General features: G+C 48.3%; 2 protein-coding genes across 2 annotated transcripts; both read right to left on the reverse strand.

Annotated features, from left to right (window-relative positions):
- Positions 1-300: 300 nt before the first annotated feature.
- On the reverse strand, positions 301-23,714 carry LOC146202703 (uncharacterized). Its single transcript, XM_084584951.1, has 3 exons — positions 23,172-23,714; positions 17,251-17,505; positions 301-503 (listed from the first exon to the last, which is right to left on the reverse strand). The coding sequence occupies exons 1-3, from the start codon at positions 23,329-23,331 to the stop codon at positions 460-462; spliced, it is 459 nt and encodes a 152-aa protein (XP_084441077.1). The 5' UTR covers positions 23,332-23,714; the 3' UTR covers positions 301-459.
- On the reverse strand, positions 3,471-4,798 carry LOC146202704 (uncharacterized). The gene has a single exon (XM_084584943.1). It carries the CDS (start codon positions 4,686-4,688, stop codon positions 3,927-3,929), a length of 762 nt encoding a protein of 253 aa, XP_084441069.1. The 5' UTR covers positions 4,689-4,798; the 3' UTR covers positions 3,471-3,926.
- Positions 23,715-23,936: the final 222 nt, after the last annotated feature.

Raw genomic sequence — 23,936 nt, forward strand, 5'->3', positions numbered from 1 at the left:
CCTTCCCACGACTCGCCGGATTTCTTTCGTTGTTTAAATTGTGAACAGCATTTTCAGTTCTTCCGGTGCGTACATGCTTTCTACCAGCTGCCTCTTACCCAAGACAAAGGAACGGCCATAGAGGGAGTTTACGAAGAGATTGCGAATGCAGTGCTCGTTGGCGTCAACAGCCGCCTCCTAGTATTTTAGGCCGGCAGCCATAGACTATTGGGCGCTGGTTTCGTGAAGTGCATTGCCACTTTTGCTTCGAATGTAGCATCTTTTATTTCCAACAATGAATTTTAAAAATCCGCAGCACATGCGAAAAAAAAAAGAAAAAACGCCCTGAACAGCCATTGCACTTGTGGCTGCGTGTACAGCAAGGTTACAGGATAACTGATAGGCAAAACAGCGGCTCTAAGAGAAACAATGAAACTGTCAGCCAAAAAATAGGCTTAAACTGCGTCTGTGAGCCATCATTTATATGTTGCGAGAGATCCTTGGTACACGCTTCTCTCGTCGCGCTGAAAAAGAAGGAGAAATGAATGAGTTAGCGAAGAAAAAACAATAAATGTGATATGACATGCAAAAAGCAAGGAGCCAAACTAGCCAAGGTGTGTCACAACTGTACTGACGTCCACGTGGTTTCAAAATAGGCCAACCCACACGTTCACACCATCGGGAAAATTTATATTAATTTAATGAAGCAGTAAATAGAAATGCCAACAGCGACAAAGAAGAGGCTTCATGATTTGACCAGCGAAGAGTACAACAAAGAAGAAGAAGAAGAAGAAGAAGAAGAAGAAGAAGAAGAAGAAGAAGAAGAAGAAGAAGAAGAAGAAGAAGAAGAAGAAGAAGAAGAAGAAGAAGAAGAAGAAGAAGGAGAAGAAGAAGAAGAAGAAGAAGAAGAAGAAGAAGAAGAAGAAGAAGAAGAAGAAGAAGAAGAAGAAGAAGAAGAAGAAGAAGAAGAAGAAGAAGAAGAAGAAGAAGAAGAAGAAGAAGAAGAAGAAGAAGAAGAAGAAGAAGAAGAAGAAGAAGAAGAAGAAGAAAAAGAAGAAGCGATAAGGGCAAGTGTTAAGCGCCCTCATGGCGGGGATCATTGGCGATTTATCCGCTATCTTAGAAAGGCAAATTGCCTTCCTGAGGTGCGTACAGGTACGTATAGTATTCGTTTCAGAAAGGCAAATTGCCTTTCTGAGATAGCGCAGTATATACATTTTAGGCAGCATAAATCAAGAGAACGTACGCTCGTAAATAATTTTTCCAGAATATTTATAGAAGCAACTACTTCTCTTTTAATATAAACCAAAAGGAGGGAGTACAATGATCTTTGAATCAGATGCTTCCAGACAATAGGGCGGAATTAACTAAAGTAGCCAATTCAAGAATGTGCTCTTTACAGCTTAAATGTATAGCTGTTCACAAAAATGCCCAAAATTGCGTTCGTGGAGGACGAAGTATGAATGCCACTACTGGGAGGTCATGATAGCGTTAGTTTCTTGTCCTCGCTGCTTGTCGGGAAGTATATAAACGAAAACGATCGACCGATTCATTTAAAAGTTCTGGTTAATAAAGGATTCAGTCTTTTTTCTATCATACTGCACATATAAGACCTAACCTCAAAATCAATAACACCCTGAAATTGTTATTAATATTTTCAATGATGAGCACCATTGAAATGTTTATGAAAGTGGTGGCGAAAGAAACACTACGTCTTGTTACATTATATCGAAGCGTTGGGAGCCGGATCCATCACACCTCGAAAACAAAGGCAGCTGCAAAGCGCTATTCCAAAACACTCTTTATTTTATTATCATATCAAACACGTCAACGACAAAAACAAGTTAAACACCGGGCTCCATAATGATTTTTAAAAATGTGCCAAGTAGAAAGCTTGAGCCTGTTTCTTCCTTGCCTTCGCAGGTACGTATACAGTGTCGGTCAGAAATATACAACCCAAAGTGTTAGCGTCTAAGGCATATAGCAGGCCTCGTTGAAGCAAACCTGCAATACCGGAGTCCGAGAAGGGTGAGCACAAGAATCCTCGTCACTTTAGAGATTGAGAACGCTAGATATGCCCAGCAAGCCGAGTTACAGGGCTTATAAGCAAACCCTCGGGGCTGTACACTTTTTCACAACGGAGAGAGAGAGAGAGAGAGAGAGAGAGAGAGTAGAAGTTTTTATTTAAGCCAGCGGGTGAAGGATCTCTGACAAGACTACACATAGCCAGTCTACGCCGTAGCCATGTGGTCACGTGAATTTCTTATGAGCGCCGAGCTTTCCACTATGCTCCGTGGCGCTCCAACTGCACCCCGTGCAGATTTCCTGAACACGCCGTAGGGTTCGGCAAAAAAAAAAAAATATTACCCCCCTCCAAGCACATATGGTATCTGTTGCACTGAGAGCGCGCAAAACAAGTCTTTCTGAAAAGAAATTAGCTGGAAGTAATCTATCAGCAATCCTTCCTGGACTACAGCTTTAACGCCTAGCGAGCACCTCTGAAAGCTCCGACGATGCCTGATGTGACGTCGATTCTATGCCTGGTTCGTCCCTCCGCATCGCCAGCAATCGCCTGAAGTGCTCTATCTTTTCTGCAGCATCATGAGCAGAAGTAAGAAATCCCCCTAAAAATAATTGCTTATATGTGTGCAACGAGAGAGGATACTACCTACAAGGTTACTGAAATTGATACTGTCGGCCGAGACAGGTACACACATTCGCATTAGAAGCCGCGCTGATGTGGATTTTCAGAAGATGAAAACCCAGTCAACGCGAGTTCGAGCAGTAACTTTGCTCCGGTCATTCTTGGACAGAGACTGAAAAAGCAGGGCGTTGCCCCCGAGCCTGGGGATATGTCTGAAAACACAGAGCCGCAAGGCTGATGCCCTCTGAACGTGTGCAGTCAAGAGGAGGCGAGAGGAGGGTGTCTCATTTTTCGCACGCAGGTGAAATGAAGGCGACAGAAAACGTGCGCAATAAAAACAGCAATATTTCGAGTACGGCAAGGCCGTTCGCGCAAAGTTGACATTCCTTTCGCTCATTTTGGACAGGCATCAGAGAAGTAAAAAGCTATTGCTTCGCTAGACTACAGACTGGTTTAATAAGCAGCTCACCTGCAGCTTTTGTGAAGAGAACGTTACGTTAACAAAGTGGAGCCCTTTAACGTGTATCTAACCAGTACCTGTCCCTCTTCCCTCCCTCTTCCCATCATCCTCGGTAAAATTGCCTGGGAAGTTTAGTTGTCAGAACATTAGCAGCAGGATGCAGCCGCAAGAAGTTTTAAGGTTTCTAGCCCCTGGCTGATGCTTCCGACGGCTGTTTGCCGTAATCACCGAGAAAGACCGACTCCATGCGCCTCAACACGAGGGTGTGTTACGAACACCTGTGTGCTATCAAACCATCGCGTTCGCTATGCGTTGGAACAGAACCAAAAGTAAAGTGAAGACGCACTCGGCATAGCGACAAAGCGAGAAAGTTTTATTACCCCGAAGAAAAGTTGAAAGTTGAAGTTGAAATAGTTGAAAGTGAAAGTTGAAAGAAAAAAAAAATATCTTGAAGGAGAAGAAGAAAAAAAAAAAGACATGGCTAGGAAGAAGGCTAAAGGCTGGAAATGTTCACAAAGCTGAAAAGGTCAAAAGGCGTTGAATGACGCTGCCCGGCTGTTGCTGTTGGTTCGGAAGCCCACGCAGAGCTTTGGCCAATATTGGCAAAACGAACCTAGCAGTGCACCCAAGACTCCAGCAGCGCGTACGAAAAATAAAGGTGCTGCGATGCCGCAATGAGGACTGGGTTACACGATCGGGCAGTCACATTCGAAGAAGAAAAAAAAAAGCGACAGAAACGCCTGGGTTCAGCTCGTCCTTCCAGAATCCTGCCATGTCGTTGCTGCTGGGCCCCGGAAAGAGTCAAGCTCGGACTCTGGCATGCCGGGGCCACATCGTTTCGGCTCACTTGCCCCTCTTTCCGCGTGGAGTATTCCTTGGCCCCGGTCCTTGGTAGTTTACTTCATTCCTCCGGGGGCAATGAGAGCGCGTATGGCTCGTGTCTCCGGTGGCGCCACATATCTCACAGCGTTGAGCGCGTAGCATCGGGCACATGACAATGTCGGTCTGGGGGTCACGCAGCACATGGCTACGACAAAATGACCTTGATTCCCCTTGTTGGCGGCAGTAACTGCATTCCAACTGCTGCTGTTGGTTGCGACGGTAGCGCTGATGTCGTGGCGCTTGGTTGTAAATATGAGGCTGTGAATGACGTGGTGCCTGTTGGATCATTGGGCGCGTCTGAGGGAAAGCCTGAGGTCGAGGCTGTGCAGCTCTTTGTGCAACACGTGGCTGTCCAGGAAGCTGGGTGCGGACCTGATGAGGTGGCTGCCCCTTGGACAGCTGCGGCTGCGAAGCTTTTGGTGGTGGCTGTTGCTGCTCCTGAGTAGTCGGCTGCGCCTGAGCTTTTGGTTGTGGCTCAGTTCCTTGCAGTTGATCTTGATATTGTGGTTGGTTTTGAGCCTTGGGCGGCACTTGAGCTTGAGCTTGCTCTCGGTCTCCAGTTTGAGCTTTCACTTGCGGTGGCACTTTCACTTCCAGCTGATCTTCAGCTGGCGGCTTAGCATCAGCTGACGGCTGCGCTTCAACTAAAGGCTGAACATCAGCTGGAGGCTCAGCATTAGCTGGCTGCTGAAAATCAGCTGGCTTCTGGGACGCCCGAGGCATCTCAGCAGGTGGGAATTTAGTGCTGATATGTTTGATGATCGTAGTTTCGTAAAATAATGGCGACCACGGTCTGGCCAAACAGAGAGACTCCCCATCATGCTGCAGCGGATTGTCTGCAGTGTTAAAAAAAAAGATCAATTCACAAAAGTGCCAACTTAAAAAAAAAAAAATCTGCGTGACAACTTAGCGTACATGTGTAACCAGCGTAAATATGACGCCGAGCCTGCGATTGAATTACACTGAGGAGCCATCTAAAAGCTCAATGGGAGGAGATTCTGGCGCTTCCGAAAAGCCTATAAGTATCAACAAAGCATGGCCAGAAAACTACGCAAAATCAGACCTTATTGCGTCCATACTACACTGAAGCAACCCGTTCACTTTATTTTAGCTTGCGGTAGCTAATTTCCAAAATATGCGGTACGTACTGCGAGAGCACTGGAATAAATTCGAAATAGTGTTAAGCAGTAGGCTGTCGACACTTTAAAGGTACACGAAAATTTGTAGCGAGCTGGAATTTCATGTTGCGAATTTGAGGCCTTACAGGTTCGTATGCCTTATAATTATACTCATAATTATACTTATAATTGTACTCATAATTATACTTATAATTACACTTATATTTATACTGTTAAATTCACGCCTAAGCGTTAGATGCAGCATCGGAGTCAAATCTGCCGGCTAAACCGTGCTAGCTACGTGCAGGCGCTAGTGCACTATCGCGTGCCTGCTATACGCTGAATGCGGCAACAGCCTACCCGTTAGCCACGCGCAGCGCTTACGTAATATTGCCATGCCTGGTGCTCGGGCGCGGCCGTTGAGGTATGTTGTATAAAATCCTGGTTTGTTGGCGCCGCGTCGCGTAACGCACCGAAAACAAAGTGTTCGTTGTAATGATGCGCATTTCAGCAATCAGGCGCTCGCCTCACAAAACTCCGCAAGATCCAAGTAGCAGCCACAGCAACCATGTTATATCCCAGCGCATGCGCACTTTAAGGGGGTGGAACATTGCACGAGCATGAGCAAATCGACAATCCGAATACATGTTCAAGACAGCTTTGACCACGACAATGCGCAAAATTGCAATCGCGGAAGCAGGGGCAAACTTCATGAGCCTAATAACTGCATCGATCGAGATGTCCTTTTATTTTGAAGCCAATTAACTCTGAACACATTAGAGAGTTAAGGGTGATGCATACATACTGCACAGTGACTGAACAAGAACGCAAGCATACAAGGAAATATAACGACCTGAGCCCGGGTTTAATGCGCGGTATATAAAACGTCATAAATGATGTGCAAGGCAAGCTACAGAGGGTCGTCTTCATTCAATTCCGCACGCTTGTCCGGAAAGGTGTTAGTAGATTCGCTCAAAGGACATAGACGCTGAGCGCGCTCTTCTCCCCTCGCGACAGGCCGTGGTGTACGAAGCGCACTTAGTAGATGAGTCCGATACAGGAAGACTTTCCGCTACCCGCGTACAACACCAAGCCTTGTGAACCGAGCGCCCTGTTTCGGGAAAACTTTTCAATGCAGCGAAGCGCCTAGTTCTGGCACTATCCGTGAAGCGGCGCTTCCAACATGGCTCCCCTAAAGCCCCTCAATAAACTAAAAGTAGCGCCATCTCCTCTCTCCTCCTCCGGCGGCGCCGCTGCTCCTCTCGCATTTCGACCGTGGCTCCACCTACGGGGTGCGCGACTAGCACGCGCTCTCCGGAGCAGGCGCCCTTCACAGCCGTCTCGATCAGCGCCGCGCGCGCCCCGATCGAGGCGGCCGTGCGCCGGGTCTCACCAGAGCCTTGCATTTTGTCGCAATGTGTTCAGGTTAAAATATTACTCACTGCTGAAACATAATTACCGAATGTTGACAGGGATTTCCCGCCAGAATAGTTTCAGCTGTGAGTGTCATACACCACATATACGCGATTTCGGCGTTGGTTCAACTCGCCGTCATCTCCGTGTGTCCGTAGTTCGTCACATTTGGCCACTCAGCGGCATGCTTTATAAAATTTGTAACTAGGCGGCGGACAGGAACAATTTTGGAACAGTCTGTGTATGGTTTCTTTGCAGCGTTGACTGGATTGCGAGCTGCCGGTAAACTTGAGAAGTGTGGCAGCAGCTGTCTTCCATGTATTTTCAACTTCAGCTGCAGATCAAATTAATTATAGGCGGCGGAAGCTGCAGTCTGTGTGGAGTCTTTGCAGCTTTGATTGACTTGTGAGCTACCGGTAAACTTGGGGAGGGAGGTAGCAGTTATTTTTTTTATATTTGGCGTTGAGACGGTGCCGTGTTCAGCTGCCATGGTGTGTCACCATACGTACACGATTTTGGCGCCGATTTAACTCGCCTTCACCTCCTTGAGTCCGTCAGCCGTTGACAAAAGTGCGCAACATGCTTGAAAAACAATTAACTAGGCTGCGGAAGCTGCAGTCTGTGGTTTCTTGCAGGTTGGACTGAATTGTAAGCTACCGTGAAACTTGAGAAGCGTGGTAGGAGTATTTTTTTTATATTTTGCGCTGAAACGGTTCCGTTTTCAACTGTCAGTGCGTGACAACATTTGTACGCGATGTCTGCGTTGGTTGAACTCGCCTTCACCACCGTGCTTCTATCAGCCGCCGGCCAAAGAGCTCAACATCCTTGAAAAAAAAATTATATAGCCAGCGGGAACGATTTAGTAGCAGTCCGCGTGGCAGCAAAACACACGGCGATATGTGCCGCGCGCGCGCCGCCCGCCCCGCTGGAAAGGAGGAAGCTGCACGCCCAGCGAAAAAAAAAGCGCGCGCGCGCACGTGACGGCGCTCGGCCAATGAGAGGGTCGAACGACGAAGGAGAGCGCAGGAGAGGAGGCGGGCGGCAAACTTTAAAGCCCCTCAATAAACTAAAAGTAGCGCCAACATGTGAAGTTTGCCGCCCGCCTCCTCTCCTGCGCTCTCCTTCGTCGTTCGACCCTCTCATTGGCCGAGCGCCGTCACGTGCGCGCGCGCGCTTTTTTTTTTTTTGCTGGGCGTGCAGCTTCCTCCTTTCCAGCGGGGCGGGCGGCGCGCGCGCGGCACATATCGCCGTGTGTTTTGCTGCCACGCGGACTGCTACTAAATCGCTCCCGCTGGCTATTTAATTTTTTTTTCAAGCATGTTGCGCTCTTTGGCCGGCGGCTGATAGAAGCACGGTGGTGAAGGCGAGTTCAACCAACGCATACATCGCGTACAAATTGTGTCACGCACTGACAGTTGAAAACGGAACCGTTTCAGCGCAAAATATAGAAAAAAAACTGCTACCACGCTTCTCAAGTTTCACGGTAGCTTACAATTCAGTCCAACCTGCAAAGAAACCACACAGACTGCAGCTTCCGCAGCCTAGTTAATTTTTTTTCAAGCATGTTGCGCACTTTTGTTAACGGCTGACGGACTCAAGGAGGTGAAGGCGAGTTAAATCGACGCCAAAATCGTGTACGTATGGTGACACACCATGGCAGCTGAACACGGCACCGTCTCAAAGCCAAATATAAAAAAAAATAACTGCTACCTCTCTCCCCAAGTTTACCGGTAGCTCACAAGTCAATCAAAGCTACAAAGACTCCACACAGACTGCAGCTTCCGCCGCCTATAGTTAATTTGATCTGCAGCTGAAGTTGAAAATACATGGAAGACAGCTGCTGCCACACTTCTCAAGTTTACCGGCAGCTCGCAATCCAGTCAACGCTGCGAAGAAATCATACACAGACTGTTCCAAAATTGTTCCTGTCCGCCGCCTAGTTACAAATTTTATAAAGCATGCCGCTGAGTGGCCAAATGTGACGAATTACGGACACACGGAGATGACGGCGAGTTGAACCAACGCCGAAATCGCGTATATGTGGTGTATGACACTCACAGCTGAAACTATTCTGGCGAGAAATCCCTGTCAACATTCGGTAATTATGTTTCAGCAGTGAGTAATATTTTAACCTGAACACGTTGCGACAAAATGCAAGGCTCTGGTGAGACCCGGCGCACGGCCGCCTCGATCGGCGCGCGCGCGGCGCTGATTGAGACGGCTGTGAAGGGCGCCTGCTCCGGAGAGCGCGCGCTAGTCGCGCACCCCGTAGGTGGAACCACGGTCGAAATGCGAGAGGAGCAGCGGCGCCGCCGGAGGAGGAGAGAGGAGATGGCGCTACTTTTAGTTTATTGAGGGGCTTTAGCAAACTTCACATGTTGGCGCTACTTTTAGTTTATTGAGGGGCTTTAGGCTCCCCACGCACCCACTCAGGCTCCCTAAGGCGCGGTGAAGAAGGCGATCCGATAGAGGCACGAGGCGCAGCTAGTTAGTGTAATATTTACAAATCGCGACCGCCACAAACAGCGTCATTACTAGGGGCCTTTTCTGTCGCTCTTTTCACCGGCGTTTCTATGGTGTACCTCGCATCGGTGCAGGTGCGGTGTTCGCGTACTTGAAACGATTATTTTCGGCTGCAGCAACGTAGAAAGCTCTTCTTCACAGTCAAGGTATAGTTATGCTGTTTTTTCCGTGCCCAAATGCACAAAATATTCAGGACAGCTGATTAAGGTACCACTCTAGTTACAGTGGCAAGTAATACGCGAGTTGGTCCTTGACCATCGCCATTTCTCGGTGAGCTAAGCTGCCAACCGTACAAACAGAAATCTGTGTTAGCGACGAGATATTAAACGGTACGTTCTTTGTCAGACGAGGCAACCTACCACAGGAGGCTCTTGAAGCGCCGTTTCCATAGCTGCTCGAGCAGACTACGCGTGTCTCTGCGTCGAAAATTGGGTGATTTGGACAGTAAGCGGCAAAAAAGCTCCTACCTGCGTCTCGACAGGCGCTTTATAGGCTTTTAAATACTTAAAAGTATATTTGAACGCTGCAGAGTCTTACTGCTGACACAGGGCGCGAAATTTCGTCCGAAGTGCCACTGCCCTGTAGGAACGCCAACAGCATCGATAGAAAGCATAGCGTCATAAAAAAGTGCTGACACTAGCGCCGCACATTGCTGGCCGCTACCTCGCCGTAGCGTGGGCGTTTAACAGTGACCTTGAACGCGACGGTCGGCCATGACCAGGCATGGAAATATAGGAGGCTATGGCTCAGTATATGGCCCTTGATCATAATCGGCGTGTTCCTCTCAACCAGTTATGACGACTTCTAACCGGCGATCCAGGACAAGTTATACAGCTCGGCGAAACTGAAGATACTGTTTTAATGGAACCGCGCCGAACGTTGTGCTCCTTCGCGGATTCAGGGTGACGCTCCGGATCGCCGATTGGAATCTGCGCTACGCTACAGCGAAACAAAGCCCGTTCCACGGCAACCATCTTAGTAGAGAAGTAATTCATCGAGCAGCATTCAGCTTCCTACATCGCCATTTCGTGCGAAAGTACGACGCCTTAAAATCTATAATTGCTTTAAAGTACCAGAGCAAGCCTATCGGCGCATGCCTGAAGAATGTGAAACCAGGGTGTTTCATTTCGTTCAATGATGAGACCCCACCGCGGCGGGGCAGTATCAGAAATAGTCAGGACAATAATGAGACTGGCAGTAGTGAAGAGCAGTCAGAAATTATAAATCAAAAGACAATTTCACAAACCCCCGCCTTTACGGTCAACAGAGGTGCGGGATCTCCTATACGGTTGCCCGCCGTCTCTCTATGAGGTTTGAGGATGACAGTTAAAAGTTAGGCCGGTCGACCGTGAAGTACGTGTTACCCAGAGGATCTGCGCTAAATATTCAATTAACAGTTACAAACATTCCCTAATGAGCAGCTTTATTACCAATTTTGATAAATGAACCTAACACAACCGGCTGCATGCATCAAGGTCAATGTCAACACCGTGCCCATTGACATTTCCTGCCCATTCTGTCATTAGCAATGCGTAAATTAATTTTAGCTTTGCAGCGCTTGAAGTCGCTACAAAATTTTTAAATGAGAAAACTAAGGATAAACAGTGTTAACCCTATAATTTCCGCGGTCTCGTGACGGTCTCGTGAGGCAGCGCCCAAGGTACACGCCGCGTAAGCCAAACATGTGAACGTGCGCATTCACGATCCCCCTTTTGCCAATTTTCGCAGATTCACTGCTGTCAAACGCAAAATATAGAATGTGCTACAAGCGAGATGACAAAAGATGACTACGCTTGCGCCCACAAAGTCAGAAGAAATCAGTTGCGCAAAATAATAGCGCAACCCCACCCGGGCCAGCGAAGTGAATGCATGCCAAAAGATTGAGCGTTTTCTCGATCACCGCGGGTTTGGATGAAAAATTGTGCTCTAGCCGAAGTGCATACGAGCTTTTTTCTGGGCAGCTAAGTTGGAGATTCGTTAGTCAGTCAAGCTGCTGCTGGCCACCTCATTTGCAGAATACGGTCCTATCGATTTTCGTTTAAAGGTTTTGAAGTTACAGGGCTAGACCTCACCCATTTCCTTACGCATGTCAGTCATCCCAATAGCCTGACGGAGATGTCCAGGAAAAGAAAGAGTGCCTTTCGTTTTCCGAAAGGGCAGCCCTTAGGAGAGCGGCCAGAAGAAGAAATAAAAATACATTTGCCTTTCCTGCATCCCACATGGCATAACGGTCCGAACCGCGCAAGTACTGGTTGGGAGCCGGACGCGCATTAATTTTCAACCAACGCTGAAGCTCTCTAACATCGTATTTATCCAGTGCACCAATTCAAATATATATAGCACGGAGGGCGACTAGCAACTGGTCTGAGTGTCCACTGGCATGACATAATATAAGAGTGCTAGTGGCGGCTGTCTTGAGACCTTAGAAAGCCCCTTCACGATTTGTACGTTTGAAACAAAGGAAAAACTTGGAGGAAGCTCCGCCTTAAAACGCGTTAGCTTCAATGAACTCATCTTGGCCTTTCCAGCTTGTCGTTCGCTACCACCTGCCCTTGACTAAGACAACGGCTTGCAATGATCTGTACTTTCCTTCTCTCTTTTTTTAATCAACCGGATTTACTTTCGATGGCAACACCGCATTGTACGTAATTCAGTTCAGTTCAGTCGTTCAGTCGTGTCCGACTCTTCGTGACCCTATGGACCATATCACGCCACGCTTTCCAGTCTCTCACTATCTTCCTAACACCACTTAACTTCATCTGCAGCGCATCGAGGATGCCATCTATTCACTGCGTTTGCTGCCTACCCCTTCTCCGGTGACCCTCAACCTTTCCCAACATCAAACCAAAGTAGCTGAGCTTCAACTTAAGAATTTGACCCTCCAATGAGCCAAAACGCGTCAATTCTTCGGCGGTCAGCCTTCTTCACAGTCCAACTCTCGCATCCATACATCACAGCTGGAAAGACCATAGCACGAGTTACTAAATCCTAATTAGCTTATTCTATATTAGTTATCAGTGTATACGTCTTTAAGGCACGCATCCAAGGCAAAGACCACAACGCGTTCGCTAGGTCCCCTTCCTACACAGCTGAACCAACGAGCCCACGTGGTCTACGGGTGCATGCCCGTGTCTGCTGTGCTGCATCAAGAATGATCCACTACCAACTCGCCTCATCTTCTACATTAACAAACGGCGTGCAATGACTTCCGGTACACCACGTGGACGACAACCCGGGGCAAAAATTCCTTTTCAGGGAGCCAGGATTTAATGGACTGAGGTTTCATGAGCGGTTTGACAAAATGAGAAGTTGGCATTGTACAACCAGTTACGTCCTAAATACCGAAGTAGTTAGTTGGTACAGTGTCGCTTCTTATATCGCGCAGTACACACCGGGCAGCACTAAAATAGTTCTCTTGCAAGGACACTGGGCGCAAACTGAATCCGGCCAATGTGTAAAGTGATTACTGCATGCTACGACGAAGAGGCTACCGTCGCAGAAATGGAGCCTCTTACAAGGTACAGAAAAAAAAATAATTAAAAAACAGGCATTGCCGCCTTGCCCCGTTTTCACAAAATAACTGCAAAGACGTCAGGATTTCACCACAGACCCGCGAGATTTTCATACTTCGATCCACTTCCAGGTGGGGAACACGTAGCCTTTTCAGCACAATCGTCGCGAGTTTGAAACTAGCGGGGTGAAGAAAAGTTCCGCTTATATAAGCGTCTTCTGAGGTAAGTGCTTTCTTGCTGCCCGAAAAGCGTCAGCAGAGCCATAAGGAGCCAAATAATCGATTTTCGATCAGAGCAAAAATGTATGGAGCTGCCCTCAGTGTCCCCTTGGCGCATATCCCGTGGGTGCGGCTTCTGAAGACCTCGCAAATGCTACGAGTTCAGAGCAGCTTTGGGAAAGAGGTAGTGTATAGCCGATTTTTCTTTTCTTTTTTGCAAGATGTGTTTACTGACTCGCTTGATTTCAAAGCTATTTGCGGCAAGTAAATGCAAATGCGGACAAATTTGGCTAAATGGGGGAATGAGGACGTAAGTGTCAGCGGACTAAATGTGAAGCGTGCACTTTCGTAAATAAACAGCAACAGGAAAATCTGCTCGAAGAACGCGTAAGTGTGCAGAGCTCATTGACTGACGCTGAACCAGGGAAACAGTACGAGGAATTGAGAGTGCGCAATGACTGTACTCGTCCTATGAGCGTATCCTCGTGCTTTCCATGCGGACCGACGTTGCATTCGTCCGCACCCAACATTTCCAGCGCTTATTCCTTCCTAGCTCCTAACGTGCGCCTCACTAAGACGAGTCGTCGCTAATTAAAGGGAGACTAACGAAAAAAAATGAAGTTGGCTTGTGTCGCCTCTACAGAATGCGAGCTTCTAATCACAAAAATACCCCCTTAGCGAAACCAGAGCTCTTGTAAGGCAGAAAAGAGCGAGAACGGAAATACAGGTATCGCCGGCACAGTCCGTTCTCGCAAGTACAGGCGCCATGATCGACGCGCAATTAAGGATATCGGAGGCTGACAAATGTGCGGTTACACCTCTGAAGTTTGTTTCGAAACTGCTAGCCTAGACTTTTATGTTGGAAGGTAAAGAAAACCTGCGCTTGTCTGCTTCGTTTCTTCGCAAAAATGCACTTTGCATTCCCACGTGGCTTCATTTCTGACCTGTCTCGGTTTACAAGCGCCGAGAAAGTCTCAGTTGTCCTCCGACAAAGTTCATGCCCCGGCAAGCGCTTCCCTGCTGAAAAATATGATGGCACGAAATTTATGCACGACTGGGTATACACTCTTAACCAGCTTCCAGATACGTTTCAAAAAGTTCCGCTTTATGTCAAGAACTAAGTTCCTGCTATACTGGAGCTTACGTGGAGCCATATTAAGAGTGAAGTGCAAGAAATTAGCTTGCACGAAACAGGGCGGAGCTGTCGTACACGCTGAACCTGTATTACTCGCCGGCCCCAGTTGCCGGTGGAGAAAAGGAAGGCTGGAAAAGGAGTTATAAGCTTCAAGATGCTACGGATACTGAAGAAATAAAAAAATACGAGAGAAAGCCAACAGCACCGAACAGGATCTGAACGACAGCCTTTCTGAGGCTTACCCGATCGCATTAACCACGCCTAGCGCTAAAATGACCCGAATGAATAATCCTTGTGTAGCGTAACTGCAGGTTGTTTCAAGCGCTAAAATTGCCATTGCCGTTAAACGATCGCCCCTCTAAGCGTGCTGAATCTATTGGTTAGCTCTTAGGCGGTGTCATCAATGTCCCGCGTCATTAATAAGCGTCGGATTTCGCGGAGGTATCTCAATATTTCGATTTCTCGTATTTGTCATCGTCTCAGTTTAGGCATGCAAATCTTGCCACAGACGCAGCTATCTGGGGCATCAATTTACAGCATAGTGCATACTTTAGCTCCCCAAGCGCCCTGCGGAGCAGTGACGCTAAAAGCTTTCGAACGAGCAACTTAAGGCATAGACACCCAAGGAAGCGTTGAACCAAGGGCAGCTCGGTTGGTTCATATTACGAAATACAACAGCAAATGAAACGGAAGAAATAGCGCTGGGCAAGCCTTGTATTCCCTTTTTCCTTTTCTGCCGTAACACGTGGTTCGCCTTTTGCCACTGCTTAAAAAAAAAAAGCCGGTATACGCGTATCAGTCTTTATTATCAATCGTGACGGTGGCTCGGCATTTCAGCGGCCACAACCTCAGCTTCGCTAGCATTCCACACTGCCGCCTCGTTCGTGTTCCGACATTCTTGATATCCTGCTAGCCGAGCCACCTCGGCCCTAAAAAAGCACTGCACGCTCTGAAGGGCCGAAGTCGCTAAAGTGCAGAACTTCGTAGTCGAGCTCGCAAAAGGGATGTGTCGCTAGCGCAAACGAAGTGCGTACTCTTGGCCAGCGGTACGTTTATGCAGCGCACCGTACGTCGCGCTCTAGCAATCGCGGAGTCCGCGTTTACGGCATGGTCTACGTCATTTTCCCTATGATTTCTTCCATTTCCATTTTCTTCCATTTCATCACAAGAACCCTTCTAGGATGTTCCGCATCGTACGGCACGAAACAGCCTATATATATATATATATATATCTAGAAGGGTTCTTGTGATGAAATGGAAGAAATAGCGCTTGGCAAGCCTTGTATTCCCTTTTTCCTTTTCTGCCGCAACACGTTCGACTTTCGCCACTGCTTAAAAAAAGCCGGTACGCGTATCAGTCTTATGTATATATATATATATATATATTATATTTCACACCTTGTTCGGCCATTAAATTGGCATGGAACGCTAAAGTGAAGGTGGCTTAACATTTATGAAAGGATTTCACTAAGCGTTGCTTCGCAAGGATCTCGTCAAAAGCTGAAAACGATGGTCGGTCCACACAAAGTGATTTCCTTTACTTGTATACTATCTTAACATATGGCCTCTTCCTCAGCGACCGACAGGACTGGCTGAAACCTTTTTTTAGTGGGCGTTAATTTTTGGCGAAAAGTTTCGTTGCAATACCTTGGCATTGCCTTGTAAACAGACAGAGGGATTTAACATGTTGCCGACAGTGCCATCTCTTCACGTGGCAAGTGCCGTGAAAAACAAGACGCATGCGGCCCAAGACGCGAAAGGCAGCATATAAACATGAAATAACGAAGCACGGCAGCCTTCGCCTCGTATGGCGTGATCATGGAGGAAAGATAACTTCGGAGAGGCCAATTTTCAAACGGGGGGGGGGGGGGGGGGGGGGCACTCGTCTGCAGCGTCTCATCAAATCTACGCGTGCGCCGCTAGCGCCACAAAGATAAGGACGACCAGATGATCTCACGTTGCACTGGGCCGTTGCCAGTCATTGCGGGGTTCCAAAACCGCTTACGACGGCATTATGAATGAACTAAACGCGCAACAGGGAACACCAACGCCCACTGTGGACCTTCAAAACCTTGACAAATCCACAAAGCTCAACGGTTGCATAAAATTCGAATTTGGAACTAATGTTCATGGCGACGATGATGCAGACGACGCATGAGACGATCCGTGACCAGAGAATCTCAGAAGACTTGCGAAAGCACGTGACTTCCGCCACACTTTTGTTATGAAACTTGGATAGCGAGGGCCTCTCCTAAGCTTTTCTTTTTCCATGGCATGATACACTTTTTTTTTTCATATTCTCTTTAAAAAAGCTGAAAAGATGTTCGTGAGATGTTATAACAGTGCCTAAATTCTCCCATCTCTTCGTCATCCTATGCAAATACCACCAGGCAGGTATTAAACGTGAACGCTGCCTACGAAAAGGACACACTGCCGCCTCTCTACGCTCAGCTACTGCAGACAACTAACGTTATCCGTGCCTCTCTGCGCATATAGAGACTTGTGAAGCGTATTTCACACAACCATTCAGAAATCGATTCCACGATACAAACTCGAGAAACGTGACTTCCGCCACATTTTTGTTATGAAACTTGGATAGCGAGGGCTTCTCCTAAGCTTTCCTTCCTCGGCATGATACACTTTTTTTTTTCATATTCTCTTTAAAAAGCTGATGAGATGTTGGTGAGATGTTATAAAACTGACTAAAATCCCCCATCTCGTCGTCATCCTATACAGATACCATCAGGCCGGTATTTCGGGTCAGAGGCTGTTCTAGTAGTGCTATCGACCAAAGAAGTTTACAGGATGCGTGTGTACGAAAATTGCACGGAAATTGTGAGTACGAACAGGACACACTGCCGCCTCTCTACGCTCAGCTACTACAGACAACTAACGTTATCCGTGCCTCTCCTCGCATATAGAAACTTGTGAAGCGTATTTCACACAACCTTTCAGAAATCGATCCCACGATACAATAACTCATAGCATGTGTTCGGGTCTGAGGCTGTTCTGGTAGTGCTATCGACCAGAGAAGTTTACAGGATGCGTGTGTCCGGAAAGTTTTTAGCAGCAGTTGGAAACCAGTCACGTGAAACGTATGAAAATGTGCGGGAAAGGCACGCTCCATCAGCTGGTAACGTTACCTAGCGGCTAGCTTTCAAGGCAACGCAGCCCTTTTTTTTTTTTATTCAAGAACACGCATACCGTATACTTTGTGGGCGATATCACGTCAATACATTCCTCATTCTCTAAAAACAGAAATCGACAATTGTCGCTTTTCGGAGAAGCTAAAACGAGTGCTTCACTATTTTGAAACAATGGTCGTGCCACCATAGACCGGCACGCGCACATGTACTGCGTAGTCACCTGTTGTCTCAGTCTGCTTGTCCGCGACACACACGGTCCCTAAGTTACCACCAGCAGCACCAGCAGCCACAGCACCACCAGCAGCCCCAGCACCACCAGCAGCCACAGCACCACCAGCAGCCACAGCACCACCAGCAGCCACAGCAGCCCCAGCACCACCAGCAGCACTAGCAGCCGCCGCTTCGTTGGGGTCAGATGCTTGTGGAGCGGAAGAGGGACGGTTTTCAATCACTTCTCCTTGGCCAGCAAAGAACCCTGCGTTGCGGAGCGTGGTCAGTCAGTTAGAAAGAAGATACAAGAAAACTGTAACAGGAATATATATGCTGTTATTTAAGTGTTCGAGGGACTTTCGAGTGTTTGACCATGCGCAAGACCACCGAAATAACAGAGCCGGTTACAGCTAAGCGTCTTCCCTTGTTCGTATATAATAAGATGCATGCGACCAAAGCTTTGCTTCGTGGCGATCGTGCCTGGTGTGCCGTATCTGAGCGCCAGAGACCGCGTGGTATATGGGACGCTTTCTCTCACCCCTGTGGCGAATGGTTCAGCCACTGCGGCCTTTGAAACGAACAGGCACCCGTTGCAGCTACTCTCGTGCTTGCCTATACGAATACAACCGCAGGCACTCGTTTATCCGCAAAGCGAAAGCCTCTCTTGGCTCAGGGTAAAAAATCTCGCGTGCGCGAGTTCTGTGCGCGAGATCTGTTCACGACATTCCGCGAGATGTGTTCTTGTCTATGGCGTTCTTGCCATTTCCATGGCAACGTAGGGAGCGCGACGACGAGCTGCGCTGCGCTGTGCCGCCAATCCCACACACGCGCCAAGGAACGCCACGCCACTGACGGGCAGATAGGTTATGTCAGACCTTAAGGTGCGGCGCCTTCTGGAGAGCCAAACCTCCTCCCATCTGACAACGGCACGTGACGGGCGCGACGGTATTGGTTGTCAGGAAAGAGAAGGCGCAGTATTTGTCACACTGTGTACGCCTGAATGAATAAAGGGAACAAAGTGGGAGTGAAATCGAAAAGAGAAAGGGGTGCCATGGATAGTGGAGGGCTCCGGAGTAATTTCGACTACTTGAGAATTTTTAACGTGCACCGACATCGCGCAGCACATGGACGCCTCTTCCTTTTGTCTTCATCGAAAAGCAGCCACCGGCGGTCAGGACAAGGAAAGAAAATTTCCACTGTGCGGTACCAGCTTAGACCTTGCTAGCCAAGGCTACACAAGGGACGCGCGATGTACCGTGTGCAGCAGTGACGCTCAGGCTTTCGCATTTCTCCACTGCAGATTTTGCAGTGCTCTCGCAATTTTTTTGAGTACCGTAGTTAAAGTTGGCCAAAGCAAAGCGCACCGCTAGTCTAGTCACTAAAATACGCCGAATTTCACGAATTCGGCAGCTGGTAGCTCCTTTACGGCTACTTTAGCAGCGCATTCAGACGTTGTCCCCATAACTGCTCTATGAAAATATTGGTGACATTCGAATCGGTGCCACACTACGGCCGCGATCCTGACGACAGAGAACTCTCAAGTCGAGCTGCTTGGAGCTGGTTCTGCATATCAGGCACTGTCAGTTCTCCCGGGAGCCTAGTGGCAAAGTTCTGGATGTCCTTTTGTACGTCAACGAGATGGAAAAACCGAAATCTATCATTCCCTCACTTCCCACTGCCAGAAACTCAGTAAGAATACAGCTGTGGGTTCGGAAATTGCGGACTGGGAAGTCAGTCACAACGCCGTTGGTCACGTGTTCGCGGCATTAATAGATAGATCAACTCTTCCTCCCAGGCAAGGATTCGGTGCCATTATAGTTTTGTCTTTTAATAATTAGTGGTTGGTCGAGGTAACTGCTGCCTCGATCCAACCGTAACGCTCGCAAGAAGGTACACCTCGTTGTAACCCAAGCTGCAATTCAACTTTTTTTTTCACGGTCCGCAAAATAAAATATCGCAGTGAAGAGACCAGAGCGGTGATAGACAAACGTATCTATAGAAAGTAGGAGTCAGCGGGAAAGGAACAAAGCGGCGAGAAAGGACGAGTAAACTCACACACTAGACCCATAAATATATTTTACCCGTTCCATGCCTAGCTTCACGCTTATTTGGACTCCTGGCCAGTGTGAGCCGGAACAAAAGCATGCGACTATATACTGTCACGTCTACGCCACGTCTATGCGGTTTCTCTCGCATGGCGGACACAGGCCGGTGGTTTCCAGGTCATTGGTTTCCAGGCTTTACATCGACTAATGCAAGGTGTTTAGCTAAAACCAGGCGCTCATCTTCAATCATACAGTACAATCAAATCGTTCACTCAACAAAACTTGCTGGCTATTGCAGCCAGGATGATCACGGAATGAGTTCTTCCTTCGGTCGCAATCATGGCTCGACTGTGGCGCCTGCGGCGTCAGGTATAGTTCGTTTCCGAAATTGCCAATAGGTACTCTAAATTCAGTTGTACCGCATAAAGCATGAACGCCATCCACACAAAGCAGCCTTAATTTGGTGAGCCGCGCAAAACGATTTCTCCATTTATACAGCGGACCCTTCAGCACAACGCAAGAGAATTCTCGCCGCTTTTAGGCAACGTGGGCAAACGAAAATTGCTATGTGGCCAAACCTAAGACTCCGCCGCGGTGGTGCAGCGGTTAAGATGCCCGACTACTGTGCCGGAGTACCTGGGCTCGAACCCGACCGCCAGCCCCAGGCTCCTCTTTCATTCCTACCTTCCTCCCTTCCCTTACGGCACGGTTCAGGCGTCCACAGAGCAAGTGGGACAGATACTGCGCCTTTCCTTTCCTGTGAACCATTATTATTATTATTATTATTATTATTATTATTATTATTATTATTATTATTATTATTATTATTATTATTATTATTATTATTATTATTATTATTATTATTATTACCTAAGACAAATATCAATAAAATTGCCACGCTGGCCTCGCTACGACGCAACGAGACCTGGGCGAATCATGGCCTAGCTTGGGCAGATAAAAAGCAAAAAGTAATATTGTGAGCGACAAGTAGAAGCGGTGTCTAGGTGACATCCTGCCACACACACAACAGCCGGCACGTCAATTAGGACTAAGCATTCGGACTGCTGTATTTGCATCCACTGCTGTAAACGATAAATCGTCCCTAACGTCCTAATGACATCATAATCTCGTTTGTAATTGCAATCTCGGAAGTAATGACGGGTGAGTCCCGCGAAAAGTGCCATCTGTACGCCGGGTATCAGAAGGCAGTGCGCAAAACACCCCATTCCGCGCGATGCCTGACAGTGTCACTAACCCAAGTTTTCAGCGCCCTCATAAAACGAAATTGAGTTGTAAAACTTAAAAACGGAAACTTCTGGAGAAATGGAGGTCACGTTGATGCTTCGACGACTGGCGAGTTCTGATTTGTTTGAAATAAATAAAAATTGAGAGAGCACTGCAGAATCTGCACTAGAGAAATACGAAAGCGTTGCTGATGCGCTCTGTATGTCGCGCGCCCCTTTGCAAGGCCCGGGACTCCTTTTCTTTGTGCGCGTGTCTGTCATATATAAATATAATTGGTTTACAGGAAAGGCGCAGTATCTGTCACACTCTCTCCGGCAAGTATGAGTTTGGACGGTACACCGTCGCTCCTGTCGCGTGGCGTTCCTTGGCGCGGGTTCAAGTGTGGGACTGCAGTTGGCAGTAACGCTAGATAAGGAGAAAACATCTGGCGGAATCCCGCGAACAGATCTCGCGCACGCGAGATTTTGACCATGGGAAAGGCGCAGTATCTGTCACGCTTGTTTCTGCGGACACCTGAACCACGCCGTAAGGGACGGGACGAAGGAGGGAGTTAAAGTGGAAAGAGGAGCCGTAAAGGAGGCCTACGGAGTAATTTCAACCACCGTCTTTTTGGGGTACCATCGAGTCCTCACGGCGGCGACCGGATTTTCGCGTAATGAGGCTAGTAAAACTTTCACTTTAAAACTTTTTGCGCCCGTTCACATTTATTTTCGGTGTCCCGAAACACTGAAAGTTTCAGCACTGCGAAATTTGGAGGTGTTGGCGTTGACCTTTCTTAATGCCAGCCTGCTGAACAGGACCAAATAGGATTTACAAAGCGTCAGAAAAGAAAAATCCCTCCTGACGCATACGATCTACTGTTTCACATTTATTTGCTCGAAATGTGTAGCTTCTCTGAATATGAATGAAGAACAGGATATTAAGTATGCACCGTCATACAGCGCACCCTGACTAGAGGCAGACCGCATTGCAAAAAAAAAAAAAAGCCAACTACCTCCCTTGCTTTGCTGCAGCTTAAGAGAAACTGCGCTTCCGTAAAAAAAAAAAAAAAAAAAAAAAAAAAAAAAAAAAAGACAACTTTTAAGCATTTTATTTAAAACGCATGAGAAGTTCAAAGCGACCTAAAACACAGAGAACTAGTTCGTGGGATTCAATTAACGTCTCGCAGCTGCACGTGGGCTATGAGGCATAATGCAATAAAGGGCTCCGGATTAATTTCGACCAATAAGAAAATTTTCGAAATTTGCTGCGACATCGCACAGCTCACGGACTTTTTTTACATTTTGTCTCAATCAAAATGAGGTCGCAGCGGCTGGGATTCGCGATCAAGCTACAGTGGAATAATAACCGGCAGCCGAACACGTTGGTTACTGAGCCAACGAAACGTGCAATATTTTTGTCGCAGGCAGAAATTTGGCCCCTTTAGATCCCACGTACTTCGATCGGAGTATCACACTTTGCAGCACATGGGTTGCGAACCGGTTACGGCAACTTGCCGCTATAGCGTGCCCATCGCAGGCAACCATCGCACAAGGCAGTTAAAAAGAGACGTCTCCTCGTAGGAGAAAAATCCATGCGCTGATCATGCTAGAGTTACGGTTCGGTCATAATAGGAAATAAAGCGGCCAAGCTTTTCGTTTTGCAGTGGCTTGTGCTTGCTTTATACCCAGACACGATTAGCCTAAAGTAAACCACAGTGCAGCGCGACGACCTCTGACATTTACGTCGGGGCTATTAGCGGAATTATTTCTCTGCGCAACAGCATTCCAGCTCAACGTGCTGTGCTGTCACGAGAAAATTGTAGGTACAGTGTTAAAAAAAAAAATATCGCTCATGAAAATTTCGAGACGGTACCCAAGGAGACGTGAAAAAATTGCCCAAAATTACGTTACTTCCTAATGCGAAATTTGAGCGCAGCTTATCAGCTGTTTCGCCTTTTCGATAGATTGAGGTAATGATTTCGAGCAAGACACGTATGTACAATTACAGACGTCTTTTAATTTTTCGCACGTATTCCATCAAGAAACACTCCACTAATAGTCCTTGGCTGTCATGAAAGAAGCTTTGTGGTCGGAGAAATGAAGAGAGCAATTGAGTTATCGGAAGGTTGCGGGAAGCAGCGCGTGGGCCCGTAGGAACGTTGCGCGGCGAACAGACAGCAGCGACTATGATTCCGCAGACGCCGATAGCGAGTGAGAACGGGATGCACGCATCGTGATCCGCTGATCCGTGAGCCGGAGTTTCGGCAACCGGAGAGCACCCTCGCCGCCACGCAGGAAGAGGGGGGGGGCCCCTCCATCTCTCTATGCATGGCGGCGACGGTGTTCTACGCCGTCACGTTGTCTTGACTCGCTAGCAGCGGCAGTGGCATCAGTCAGTCGCTTCAGTCGCTGCTAGCGCTGCCTCCGGCGACCCCCCCCCCCCCCCCCCCTTTCCTCGTGTACTCCGGCTGCTGCGCGCGCTCCTGCCCCCATCGTTCGCGGCTGAGTTCCTGCGAGGCTCCAGTTGCCGAAGCGCCGGCTCGAACTGGGGGGATGAAAGGGGGGCGGAGCTGGTTACGAGGCCGACGCGGTCGACGCCGACGACGCGAAACCCAGGAACGGGCGCCAAAGAGCTGGGCTCTAAAAAAGCAGTGACTTACCTTTCACGCTAGGTCCAGGATTTACCAGCAGCCTGATAACTTCGCTGTTCAGAGCCCCGTAGGGGTAGTACGGATAGCCGTCCATCGGGGGCAAATTAGGAGCGGACTCGGAGGAATCGGAACCGAAGGGCCAAGGATCGGGCTCGGGGGGCCACTCCATACTCCAAGACAAGCTGCAAAAATCCTCAGCAAACCGCAGCGTCACTCAGTCGCGTCGTCGAAGGCACTGGCCAGAACTGAAGCCTGGCTGCCGGTGACGTGGCTCGTGCCCGACGAACCGCTTCGAACGTTGGTGCGCCTCTGGAACCCGAGCCAATCGCAGCGTTGCTCACGCTAATCCAGGTAGCTGGCTGCTCGCTCAGCAACTGCGGAAACAGAGCAGTGGTGAAAACCAACGGCAACGCGAGTCCGGCCAGGAGATAAGGCCAGAGAACCTCGACGGCAGGCCTAAGCCATGGCGCCCGACATCGCACGTCCGTCGCCGGCTATGCCTGGAATCGAGTCTCGTGCCCCGTGCAGCTCGCGGCCCGAGATTTTGGCGGCCAGCCTCTTCTTCTTTCGTTGCCCTGCGATCAAAGCGCGCACCCGACATCCGCCGATACGCGCTCTTGCGTTCTGCGCATTTCGTGCAGTGTTGATGTGTAAAAGTTGCCGCTCTCTCGGGAGCATCTTAATTCTTGCAATGATAACGCTTCTGTAGAGTTCCTAGTTTTTCTTTGTTAGTTTAGTCTCACTGTACAGCGAGCACCACGGAGCGATGCTAGC

The sequence above is a fragment of the Amblyomma maculatum genome, chromosome 1 (assembly GCF_055883805.1).
Source record: "Amblyomma maculatum isolate TAMU_Amacu chromosome 1, ASM5588380v1, whole genome shotgun sequence".
In the NCBI taxonomy this organism is placed as follows: Eukaryota; Metazoa; Arthropoda; class Arachnida; order Ixodida; family Ixodidae; genus Amblyomma; species Amblyomma maculatum.